Raw genomic sequence first — 13,224 nt, 5'->3', positions numbered from 1 at the left:
ATTTCATTTCTTTTGATGGCTGCATAGTATTCCATTGTGTATATATACCACATCTTCTTGATCCATTCATCTGTTGATGGACATCGAGGTTCTTTCCATAGTTTGGCTATTGTGGACATTGCTGCTATAAACATTCAGGTGCACGTGCCCCTTTGGATCACTACGTTTGTATCTTTAGGGTAAATACCCAATAGTGCAATTGCTGGGTCATAGGGAGGTTCTATTTTCAACATTTTGAGGAACCTCCATGCTGTTTTCCAGAGTGGCTGTCTGGTGCCTTATTTTCATATCTGCTTCTTCTTCCTGAGAGCATCTTTCTTAACACTGCTTAGAAAGAGAAGCAGCTTTGCGTGGAAATGTTCATGTCTGTGATGTATACATTCTTTGGTTGGCCAGGATCCCTAAATGATATCCAGTCCTCTTGCCTATCTAGGTAGAACTGCTTTGTAGTTGAGCAAAGCTTTACCTTTCTTTCTTAACTTTTCTTTCTTTTTAAAGATTTGTTTATTTATATATTAGATTGAGAGAGAGAGAGTGCATGTGGTGGGGAAGGGGCGGAGGAAGAGGGAGAGAGAGTCATAAGCAGACTCCATGCTGAGCAGCCCGATGCAGGGCTTGGTCTAACAACCCTGAGATCATGACCTCAGCCAAAACCAAGAGTGGGACACTTAACCAACTGCACCACCGAGGCACCCCAAAGCTTTACCCTTCTAAAAATAATCCCTGGGTTCTCTAAAAATCTTTAATCTTTTATTTATTTATTTTTAGGTATATTTTTAAAAGATTTTATTTTTTAGGGGCATCTGGGTGGCTCAGTCGTTAAGTGTCTGCCTTCAGCTCAGGGCATGATCCCAGGGTCCTGGGATCAAGCCCCCACATTGGGCTCCCTGCTCAGTAGAAAGCCTTTTACTCCCTCTCCCACTCCCCCTGCTTGTGTTCCCTCTCTCACTGTGTCTCTCTTTGTCAAATAAATAAATAAAATCTATTAAAATTTTTTAATTTTTTATTCATTTATTTGAATGAGAGAGGGAAAGAGCCCAAGTTGGGGGAGGAGCAGAGGGAAAAGGACAAGCAGACTCCCCACTGAGCAGGGAGCACAATGACATGGAGCTTGATCCCTGGACCATGACATGACCTAAGCCTAAATCAAGAGTCAGATGCTCAACAGACTGAGCCACCTCGGTTCCCCCCAGATCTTTAATCTTTTAAAGGTCTGCTATTTTAGAAGGTTAAAAAGTAGAAGAGAATTTCATGAAGTCTCATTTTGGGGTATTGAATACGTTTGTATTCTTTAACCAGGCGTTAATGAATCAATGGTATTCACCTTTCCTTGCCCTCCAGGCCATGGCGATCATCAATGGCTCCCTTTATGTTTTTGGAGGGACAACTGGCTACATTTACAGCACAGATCTGCACAAACTAGATCTCAATACAAGAGAGTGGACACAACTAAAACCAAACAACCTGTCCTGTGATCTGCCAGAAGAGAGGTGAGGTTCTAGGATCAAAGAATATTTATTCTTTCTTGCTAAGTTTGACTTTTTTCTGAATACTGCTAATACGGTTTGACGAAGACTCTTACAGCCTGGTTAAAATAGCCAACTGCTGGTGGATTCCAGTTCAGCATTAAAGAAAAGTCATCTGGTTAAGGAATGATATTTCCCCCTTAACCATAGATTTTTTTCCTCATAGTATTTCTTTTTATATCTCATTTTTTCCTGCATTAGGAAGATAGTAACACTTTGAAGAAGAAACCAGTGGTAGCAAATGTAATTAAATGCCATATTACAGACAAAACAATCACTTTCTAGTTACTTTTTGATTTGCCTTCTTAACTTGCGCTTTGGGATTATTTGGCTCATTTGCTCGCAGCTGTATACCCAGAGAGCCTGTGGCCCTCAAGTCCCATAGTGGTACTCAGTGAATATTGACTTGGGGGGGGCGTGGTGGTTGGATGGGTGGATGAGAGGAGGGGAGGACCTTCATTTCAAGTGCCCTGTTAAGCATGCAGACTTCACAGGTGAAGTCTTCACAGGTGGCTCCTAGCCACCTTCTGGGAGCAGTCCTAGGCCTTTCACTTTTCTTTCCTGCCAGGACTTGCCTCTTAGAATTAGAAATACTTCTGTGAAATAATTTTTTCCTCTCCAGTTTAAAAGCAAAGACAGTAAATAGTTTTTTATTCACTTTGTTTAGATGAATCCAGTTATCTCTTCGTTTCCTTTAAACAAAACGGCCTAGAGGTTCTAAGGAAGGCTTTATCTTTGTTGTAGGATGGCAGTGGGCTGATGTTTGCAGAGCTACCATGTGAGGACTCGGGGGTGGGCTGCTGCTGGAATAATTTTGATGTAATTTATTTTATCAGCACCAGGGCCTTCAGGGAAAGGAGGAAATAGATTAAGTTTTCAAAGCATTTTCACATGGTTGCCTTCTTGAATCATTTTATGGACACATTATAAATGGTTTCACTTCTAGCTAGACTGCTTGGATAAAAGTCCTGGTAGGTGTTTCACATTATAATCACAGTTCTATGTAGCAGAATTTTTCTGATATTTTTGTATCTATTAAATAAGTATCTTAATTTGAAAGTCCATACTGTGGGGTTTCTAATGAAATGTAGACAGATCACTTTTTACAAACTCTGTAATAATTTCCCTCCTTATACAAGTTATCACAAAAAGATTTTAGAAAATCTGGAAAATACAGATAAGTAAAATGAAGAAAATGAAAAAAATATAATATAAATCTAGAGATAGTCAGGGTTAACATTTTGGATCTATCTCTGTAGTCATTTTCTCTGCATATTTGTGTATGTATAAATTTTTCATGGGATTAAAGCCTATCTGCTCTTACTTTTTTTTTTTTTTTTTTTCAGTTAATGACATGGAAAGAAGTTCTTGATATATTAACTGTCCTCTCTGTCTGTATTCTTACTGGTTGCACGCTAATCCATTTTATGTCTATTCTGTAATTCATTTAACCAATTCACTATTGTTAAACACTTAGATTGTTTCTAACAATTTATTACTATGAATAATTATCCAACAAAAGCCTTATGGCAAAATCTTAGGTAGATCATTTTTCACTTCATTATAAACAGATTCCATGTATGTTTTCAGATACAGACATGAAATTGCACATGATGGGCAGAGGATTTACATCTTGGGAGGTGGTACTTCCTGGACAGCTTATTCCTTAAACAAGGTATATTTAAAAATAATAATAATGAGAGAGAAAAGGACAGAGAGAGGCATGTTTCATACTAAGTAAGATAATTCTGTGACTATAGATACTTGAATTTTGGAACAGTTTCTTAACACCTTTTTTTTTTTTTTTAAGATTTTATTTATTTATTTGACAAAGAGAGATCACAAGTAGGCAGAGAGGCAGGCAGAGAGAAAGAGGAGGACGCAGGCTCCCTGCCAAGCAGAGAGCCCAATGCGGGACTCGATCCCAGGACCCTGAGATCACGACCTGAGCCGAAGGCAGAGGCTTAACCCACTGAGCCACCCAGGTGCCCCTTAACACCTGTTTTATGTTACATGCTCTTTATAACATATGGCCAAACTCTGTCCCTAATATGCTTTCTAGTTGACCATTGTATCCATCACACTCTGAAAAACATGAAAATTATCCCCGGCATAAGCTGGATGGGGGAAGTGACTAAAAGGAAGAGATAGTAGCTTGTATGGAGAAACTAATGAGAACTGGAACCATGATGCTCAGGATGTCACAGCTTTGTCATCGTCAGTGCTGTGTATTTAGAAAGAACTTTGCAGGTCTAGGACTGTGCATCTGTAGGAAGCTGCACTCTGATGGGTTTTTATTCATCCACTCCTGTGGTGTTGCTAAATTAACATCTCCCAGGAGGAATCTAGATTAGGCTACAGAGCCCCTGGGCTGTTTTGGCACTTTATTGGTCTTTTTCAAGTTTTGTTAAAACTGCATTATCGTATTTTCTTATCAACACTTACTTTCTGGTATAAAAATGGTAAATGTTTGTTGTAAAAAATGTGACAGTTGCAGAATTCCAACTGTTTTCTTTTTTTTCTGTGATTAAAAAAAAAATGGAATCCTGTATCTGTTTAACTTTCAACTGTATCATTTAATGTTTTGCCTTCTTTTAGAATTAGGGAAGATTGGAGAAAGGCAAAAGAAATGAAGACTTTCCAACTAAGAATATGTGTTTGTTTAGGCTGTTATTAAAAAATCCGGTTTTCAGGCTAGCTAAAATTACGTGTGTGATTCTTCTTTCTTTTTTCTCCCCAAGATCCATGCATACAACCTTGAAACGAACGCATGGGAGGAAATTGCCACAAAACCCCATGAAAAAATAGGTAAATTTAAAATATTGATTCACTTATCTTTAATAAATATATTTTAATTTTTACTTGTTTCGAAGGGGGGAAAGTACTCTTATTGAGTTATATGACAAGTAAAATACGTTATGCTGGTCCAGTTATTATTCTTCCTCTGTAATTGTGCAGAGACTTTTAATGGGGATTGTTACATTCTGTGGAAGCAGGGAAATGTGGGTGGGTTAGGAAGCAGACACTTGAATCAAGATCCACCCATCTTTTTGTGGGTAAAAGGACTTGGAAAAGCCACTAGTAACTCCTTCCCCTACCATCCCATTTTGTTCCCCTGGCTCCTGAATGCTGTACGGTTACAGCGAGACTTGGATGGCTTTTTTTTAGTGTGAAATAAGGAAGGATTGGAAGGACTAGTCAGTGTTTGCTTAATGCAACAATGGGCTTGTTTTAAGTGTCTAAGAGTTATTCCTAGTGTGTCTTTCGCCATGGCACATCAGCATTAGTCTTAGTTTTTCTGTGAATAATGGAATTTCTGTGTTTATTATGTGTTTGGCAGGATTTCCTGCAGCCCGAAGATGTCACAGTTGTGTCCAAATAAAAAATGGTAAGGTTTCTAGAGAACATTCTAGTTCCGTTTTATAATTGTACGTGCTGAGAATGTCTTTATGTGTATATAAAGGGCACAATTTTGAGAAGAGTCTGTTTCTTATAGCTTAAACTCAAGGGAAATCCATAAAGTTATGCTTCTTTTAGTGGTTTTCATCAGGTACATGAGTGGGGTGTCTGGGTTCCCTCAGTTACGAGAGAACTCAAAGACTGGCAATAAATAAGCTTGTCTTATACGGGCTGACCTTTCAGCACCCCACCCCAAAGCTGTCTGTGGTTATGGTGGGTAATACTGATAATCTTGACATATAATTGAGACCTCGGTGGACATAGTATTAAAATTACAGTAACTCCTTCAGAGTGGTATTTCATAAAGTTTATTCTGTGCTCTGTCTGATGCCAAATAGGACTCTTAGCTCATTCTTTGGCTGTATTACAACAGAGGCATTGTATGGCTTCCCAAAGCAGCTGTGCCTACCTCGTCCGAGTGTGATAAATGACTCCTCTTTGGACAACCCTCCTGTCTTCTAATTTACAGCTTATTTTATGGTTTGGTACACCCCCTTCCATTTTTCCTGGGGGGGAAGGTGTGTATAAGTGAGTTTGAGAGCCCATATCCTTTCAGCAGTTTAGTTGGGATTTAACTAGGATTATGCTGCCATCTCCAGTACAAAGCTGCTTTTTATGATGCTTCTGCTTTCTGGATAAGATGTGTAGATCGTGGCGTTGTTCAGCTTTGCCTCTCGAGGAAGCAAAGCTATACTTTGCCTTGGCCCTGAAACTTCTTGAATCTTAGCCAAAGAAGTTTCCAGTGTGTTTTATAGTTTAATTAAGTATTGGCTTGAGCTTGATCTAGACCTGAATGAAGACATCTCATCATTTGATCCATTGAGGCCGGATACCGTACCAGTGGAATTCAGTCTTAGTTTGGGGCATTTCATTTGAATGTTACAAGCTGACCAGTTATAACTATCTAACTTTACAAACATAAAACATCAACAATGATGAAGAACCTTTGATTTTGGGGAAGGTTGAAAGAACTGTGTAGATCAAATGGGGCTTCACACTGTCCTCCTTTGGCTAAAGAAAGCTTGGAAGAACCACTTTTATGCCCCTGAACTGAACGTTGCAGTGAATGTTTCTCCTCAGGTTAAATGTCTGCATAGAGGACGTTTGTCTTTATGGGCAGACAAATATCCATCCTTTCTAGAACATTATTTGAAAGAAGAATTTGCAAACTGGTGGCCTGCAATTATATTTTGTCTGGCTCGTGTGTGTCTTAAGTTTTTTTGGATTAGTGGATAACACTTAAAAATCAAAATGTTTCCCTTAGGAAAAAAAAAAAAATCCAGATTTCCAGCTTCTGTGGAAAAATCAGAAGATCTGGCTGTTGTGGGCCTTAAGTTCCACAAGGTGTCGGTCAGCTGGCGCTGCATCACCATCTCCGCCTTTAGAGTGTGTGCACTCCTGTTGGCTTATTTTCCCTGGACCTTCTTGTCCATTCACTTCCTGTGCCTGGCACCTATAGGTATTTGGATTTGAGGACCCAGACATGAAGCCTGCTTAGAGACTTGCATCCCTAGTCCTAGCAAAGATCCCGGCACAGTGTCTGTACTTTACTGAGGGACATGACAGCAGCCGGAGAGGGTCTCCCAGCCACAGTCATCTGTGTTGGAGGAGATGCCCAGAACTGGTCCCCTGTCAGCTCGCCCGGTGATCTACTACAAAACATGCTGTTGTCGTGTCTCTTTTCTTTTGTGTGATCTGGGGTCTCTCTTTTCTTCATAGATGTGTTTATTTGTGGGGGCTATAACGGAGAAGTGATCCTGGGAGATATCTGGAAGTTGGATCTGCAGACTTTTCAGTGGGTGAAGCTCCCGGCTACCATGCCCGAGCCAGTTTATTTTCACTGTGCAGCTGTTACACCGGTAAGTTTTTATTTTCTTAACCTTCCTTACATAGTTGCAGGTGATAAGGAAATCTTTTCAGCAAAGTTAGCAAAGAAAAAGATTCTGCACTTAGCAATCTTGAGTTAAGAATGGGTTTCTACAACTCTCTTCAAGACAAAGCTAGCTCTCCCTCTGAGAAAAGGGGAGAGAAACCATATACACAGCTTAAAAGCAGCAGAAATGTGAAAGGAAGGCTGTGTGTGGCATTCAGGCCCTGGTAGGGACAGAAAAGCTGTCTTCTGGGAGGGCAGAATAGCTCTATCCCCACAAAGCCTGTTGTTAAAGATCCCATTAGTTTCACGAAGGCAAGGGCCTTTATTTTCATCTTTGTATTCCCAGTATTTGGCACTGTGAATACTTCATATAATGTTAGTTTAATGTTTGCTGAAGGCAAAAAAAAAGGGAAAGAAAAAGAAAAAAGCTACAGTTTTCTCCTAGTAACTCAGTCATTATTTAAACCCTTCTTGATCTCTGTGTTGGGATCTGTGAGAAATTCTTTTTTGCTTCACCTCATCTCACTTTGGCCTAGTGGGCAATTTTTTGCTGACTCTTCAGCCTCAGTATCTGTTTCTTTCCCATTTGAATTTATCCCCTTTTGACTGCCATTTGTTCACAGGCTGGTTGCATGTACATTCATGGAGGAGTGGTGAACATCCATGAAAACAAACGGACTGGGTCATTGTTTAAGATCTGGCTGGTGGTACCTAGCCTGCTGGAACTGGCATGGGAGAAGCTGCTTGCGGCCTTCCCTAACCTAGCAAACCTCTCCCGAACACAGCTTCTGCACCTTGGACTCACACAGGGACTCATCGAGCGCTTGAAATGAGGATTTCTGGACTGTTCATTGATACTGGAAATGTTAATTTAAAGAGACTCCTTTATTTATGGGCAGTGTAGAATGTGCTACAAAGAGGATTGGTTACCCTGATCAAGGCCTTATTCAAAAAATACATCAGATGCCTTTCTGTAAATTGGTTTTAAGTTTATGGAAATCTCACTTTCCCTTGTGCTTCTTTCTTTGCTTCTCTCCCTCCTGCCCCAACACACACACACACACACACACACACACACACACACACACATTCACATACTCCCTCTTCCTTGATGGAGTTGAGGGAAAGTCTGAAGGTACCTTAATAATGTTGTGAATCAAGATAGGATAATTTTTTAAAGGAACTCTGAAACTATGACCATGTTAGCCAGTGCTCTACAAATTAAAGAAGCATCATTGACAAAAAAAAAAATTATTTTTAAATATTTAAGTCTAGCCACAACAATGAGAAGTTTCAGGATAGAACAAGAAGGCTAACCTTGAGAATCGTGCGGGTTATATGCAAACCTAGATGTTTAACTTACTGTTTTCCAAGATGCTGCTAATTGAGTAGCTGGGTCTGGTGGCTGCACTGGTTGACGTCTTGCTGCAGAGATACCCAAACCCATCCTTTGACTTTGGAGGAACGTCAAGCAGTTCAGCAACTCTTGATTAGTGATTTCTTTTCTCATCCTTACGGTGCCAGCAATGGTTAGGTTTGGCTCGTCACAAGGCTTATGTGTGTGTTGTAGTTGTGTGTTTTATTGTGGCTCTTAGAAATTATGGCACCTAGAACGTTTTGAATCAAGGAGTTTATGGTGGTCAAAGTTCTTCATTGTGGGCAGTTTCAAAATTCTCCTGTGCTTATTCCTGGGTTCAAGTATCTCTTTGACTTCTTCATGGGGGGACTTGTAGACCCTAAATGTGTGGCGTAAATGCCATGGGACATAAAGAAGCTTGTAAGAGGCCAGAGAAGAGCAGGGCAGGGAGGGCCTCGGCGCCAGACTGTGAGGCCCAACGGTCATATTGGCCACTCCCTTTTCACAGATGTTTCTTTTCTGACACTGGGCCACACACCTGCCATTTTCTCAGGCAACAGGTTTTATCTCTGGAAAGCCAACTGGTTCTTGATTTTTCCCTTAGTTTACTGTCTCCCCTTTTTGTCTGCATTTAATGTGCATGGTGCTGTGAGTAATTGTCTAGTCATTGGATAAAAGGTCTTGATGAGGTGGGGGAAGCCATAAGTCATCCTTCCCGATGAACTAAGTATCATTTTAAAAACTAGCATGAGGAAGGAATGAAACTGAGGATCATTATTTTTGGTGTGAAGTTTTAGTTCTGGGGTTTTTTTTGTTTGTTTGTTTCGTTTTGTATTTTAACTCTAAGAAAGGAGTGACCTAAATTTTCACTTCTTTGCCATCAGGCTGCTAGATATTTGAGCAAGTCACTGAGATGTGAGCATTTGGAAGTCCTCAGGTGTTCGCCAGGTGCTGCAGGCATACGAGAAGGCACGTGCTGATCATCCCATCGGTCACCTCACAACAGGAGGCTCAGATGGGAGATTTGGGACATATTTTTTTCCTTTAAGTGCCTCTTTTCCACTTAGCTTTTAAAGTTACTCTTCTTTTTTCCTTCATCCCAGAAGGGATCTCTTTAGCTCATGTGTGGATTTAAAATCACTTTTGAGTTGTGGCTAAAGTTACCATACATTGTTGAGTTCCGGGGAAGAGAAAACTGTGGTCTCTAGACTTGGACTTTTAACTTCCATGCCTTATTAGAACATCCCACCCATGTTGGGTTGAGTTCATGGTGCCCATAGTCTGCAAGGTCTTAGAATACCACTCCCCTGTGAGTTTGGGTCCTTTTGGGGGGACTGAGGGGTAAGGGCCAGAAGAGGAGAAGGAGCAACTCCTCTAGAGGTACCCCCCTCCCCCAATCTTGCCATGACCAAGTCTGTTTGACATTTAGCCTCTTACCACCCACTGCTTAGCTTACTCCAGTGAGGAGCTCTCTCCAGAGCAAGTCAGTTTGAGCAGCGCCATGAGTTCAAGACAAGGCTTTGCTGCATTACTCCAGCCTGGTCTCTGGATATTTGGTGGAATATATCCAGTTCAATAAGCTGTGCTGTCTAGGGTGGTAAAAGGATTTTTGTCATGGATTTATATAGGGACCAAAGCCTGAATGCTCAGCCTCTGTTCTTATCTTCCCATGCTCCTTGGGAAATAAGCAGATCTCTAGCTTTGCTACACTGGAGAGCTAGAAAGAGAGTCTAGTTCAATCCACACTTGCTGGCAAAAAAGGATTTAAGCCTTCTGAGGGCAGTCTTCTTTGAGGTAGACTTTTGGAGGCCTGACATCCAAGACCTTGTATGTGATGTTTTTATAAAAGTACATATCCTTGGTCTAAAGTGTCTTCTTTTAATATAATACTAGTGAAAAGGATGTGGGTGTGACCAGCTCAGAGTGCTATAGAACCGCACATATGCACATGTTCTGGATGCCAAATGAGACTGTGTGTATGATGACTTAAGTGTACATGACTAGAATTTTATATAGGGGTTCCCCAGCCATTTAGTATACCTGTAACCAGCGCCCTGAATTCCTGACACTGTTCCTTGGTTTAGGAAAGTTTATGCCTGCTGCTTCTCTGCCTCTTTGAGGCACTCCCTGCCATCTTACTGCAGTCCTGTAAATTGAAGTGCAATATATAGAAACACATATGAATATATACAGATTATATATAGGGTGTAACTATAAAGCAGGTAGACTACTTTTTTTTCTTTTTTAATCTGCTTTGGGAAGCCAGCTCATTGTTTTAGAGTCAGCTTATATCAAGAATGTGAGATGTGATCAAGCTAGCATAAACCAACTCTTGGTCAGTCTGGATCTTCAAGTCTGTGTTTTCTCACTCCAACTCTTAAAGACTTTTTATTCCTTGGGCTTGTTAGAGTTGAGACTTTCCCCCAGTCATCTTTGTACTGTCTCATGTGTGCGTATCTTCCTACATTTCTTTGCCCACAAAAAGAGAAGTCTACCTGTAAGGAATTTCCTAAATGGAGAATTAAAGCCTAATATTTAATACTATCAGTTCTCCCATGTATATACTAATTTATCTGTGAACATAATACGTGATTAAATGAAGACAATGATGCTTTCTTCATTTAATAAAGTATTTTCCACATTCTGGAAAATCTATAAGCCAATATAGAGTAGATGGAAATTTTAACTGTTCTTCAGGGGCCAAACTGAAATCCTTTCCACTGGCAGAATTTTTTTTTCAGGGCCCTAGTGACTTGGTGTAAAAATTTGCTCTAAATTATTCATTTCCATTACATAGCTAGATTTAAATGTATAATAATAAACATTAACTTTTCTAAGCAAAAGGTTTATTAACAGTGACCTTTGGTTACCCAGGGTAGCTAGGGTAAAGCACAGATAATTGAAATTCATAATTAATCAGTGTTTCAACTTTTCTATCAAACAATTGATTCATTTATATTCTTCCTCCCTAGCTCTCTCCCATAAGCACCTCCTTTTTAGTGGAGTGGGGCTAATAAGTAGTTAGAAATGAAAAAGAAGAATCACGGAGGGCTAGAAACCAGCAAGCATATAAGCAGCCCTATTAGCCGTAATTGTCAATTTGATGACAGCTGTTGAACGCTGAAATTAGGACCCACGGGTGGTAATCCTGAGTTGAGATGTTAACTCTTCACTCCTCTGCTTCAGCGTAGTGTTCCTGCCCTGAGTTCTAGGCTGTCTCTCCTCTAACCACCAAAGAGCTCTCTGCGCCTACGGGAAGAAGCAGCTACTGTGTGTGAAGCAGAGAAAATCCCATCATTTGAACACATTTCTTTGGCTCTTGACAAATATTTGCATTTCCTCTGTTCTTGCAGGAGCCGTATTTTCCCTTTGGAAATACCCTTTCCAGCCATATAGCTTGGCATGTAGGAAAGGTTGAATTATCCTGGAAGTCTGTGTTGGTCTTCATTCTGTAAAAGCGGTTTGTTTTTATGTGGTCTTACAGATGTTTAGAAAGTGGCACCGTCATTCATTTGTCTAGCTGCCAGCACTCTGATGTAGCACAAAAAGCCATTTTCCTTCTCTTCATTGTTCTGGCATTGAGCTCCAGGACGGATGAGGGTTTATGGTCCTGTGGTCATGAGCTCCCCAGACTGGTCTCTGTTAGCTTCAAGTGCTTTGGTTCCCCAGATTCCTCGGGGCCCCTGGAGCGTTGGCAGCGCCTGAGGCGGGCTCGGCAGGGCTCCATACTCTCCGGGTGTGTCGTGCGGATCGTGCCGGCGATGGCGTTTCCCTTCCGAGGTCGCTGGATTTGCCAGAAAGTGACCTCTTCTCTTACCTGGGGTTACAAAAAGAAGTTCTGAGGTGTGCTTCAAAAGTGGTACCATCTTTTTAGTCTAATATTCATGATTTTATCATTTTTTTTTTCACTTGCTAGAAGTTTTTTAAAGGCCCTGCTCAGTCAGTGTACAGGGTGAGTCAGAGGCAGGTTCACCAAGGTGTAGTAATTGCTGTTTTACTAGTTGCACATTTAGAATACAAAGGAGGCATCAGAAACACACTGACTTTCTCCAGAGCCACTTCCTTGTACACAGAGTCTGAGCAGGGACAGCGCCAGGCATCTCCCTGTAAAGGCACCTGCCAATGAGCATTTGACTAGAAGAACCTAGGCAAGAAAGGGAAACCTGTCTCGCAGTCTCTGAGGGCAGGCCTGGGCTTGGCTCTCCGTACAGGGTGCGCTTAGGCCACACACGATGCTTGCCTTACTTTTCAAGCTATTTGCCACAGTCCTGTTCAATAGTGTGGAAGTCCTTTTGCAGTCTGGTGTGCATGCCGTATGATCAGGACAGCTTCTCCACCTTACCTGGTTTCCTACAGGCAAGTAGGAAAAATAGTGAATTTACCCTAAAATGTCCGATCTGTATTTATGTACCTTGTCAGTGTTTTGCTGTTGGTTTTCTAAAAACAATCTGATCAATAAATCTTATCCAAATCGATTTGGCGCAAGGCTACCTTGATTGACGGTCATTTGTGTGTATGTGAGCTCACCGCTGGGACGGAAGCCTCGGTCCACCCACCTCCGCCGCTCCTTTCCCGACCCAGCAGGGCCCACTTTTCTTTGTCATATCTGTGAGTCATCTGCCTTCCACCGCTGCCTGCTGTGGCTCCTTCCCTCTGCTCACTGTCTGGAACTCGTGGACACACAGCCGCCCCCTCAACAGAACGCTGTTCCCCTCAGGACATGAGCAGAAGAGTGCGTGACCATGGGGGCAGAGCACGCTCCCTTTTCCTTTCCCTGTCCTACCCTGCGTACCCCCCGAACTACACTAGCCCAGTTTGTGTGGATGTGTCAAGACATTCTGAAGAGCTGGAGGAGCAATAAGGAAATTCAAAGGGAAAATGTGAATCTTTACATAAGGAGTCACAACTGTTTACGATTCAAGAGAAGAGACCCAGGAGGAGCTGAGCCCTTCGCAGGAGTCCCTTAGGGATGAAACCACAGTTCCCAGCTCTGGCCTTGGTCTTCCAGA

The 13,224-nt window shown here is 41.5% G+C and overlaps 1 protein-coding gene across 2 annotated transcripts in view; it reads left to right on the top strand.

Moving 5' to 3' along the window:
- KLHDC10 (kelch domain containing 10) overlaps positions 1 to 12,527 on the top strand; it is a 62,986-nt gene extending 50,459 nt beyond the window's left edge. For both annotated transcript variants that reach the window (XM_059396406.1, XM_059396405.1), the window contains 6 exons: positions 1,342 to 1,490; positions 3,117 to 3,201; positions 4,268 to 4,334; positions 4,867 to 4,914; positions 6,705 to 6,844; positions 7,482 to 12,527. In XM_059396406.1, the coding sequence (XP_059252389.1) occupies positions 1,342 to 1,490; positions 3,117 to 3,201; positions 4,268 to 4,334; positions 4,867 to 4,914; positions 6,705 to 6,844; positions 7,482 to 7,691 (699 nt within the window). In that variant the 3' untranslated portion in view covers positions 7,692 to 12,527. The remainder of the gene's footprint in view (positions 1 to 1,341; positions 1,491 to 3,116; positions 3,202 to 4,267; positions 4,335 to 4,866; positions 4,915 to 6,704; positions 6,845 to 7,481) is intronic.
- Positions 12,528 to 13,224: the final 697 nt, after the last annotated feature.

Source organism: Mustela nigripes, chromosome 4 (genome assembly GCF_022355385.1).
Source record: "Mustela nigripes isolate SB6536 chromosome 4, MUSNIG.SB6536, whole genome shotgun sequence".
Classification (NCBI taxonomy): domain Eukaryota; kingdom Metazoa; phylum Chordata; class Mammalia; order Carnivora; family Mustelidae; genus Mustela; species Mustela nigripes.
Note: the sequence above shows the minus strand (reverse complement) of the source record. Positions and strands in the feature narration are given on the sequence as shown.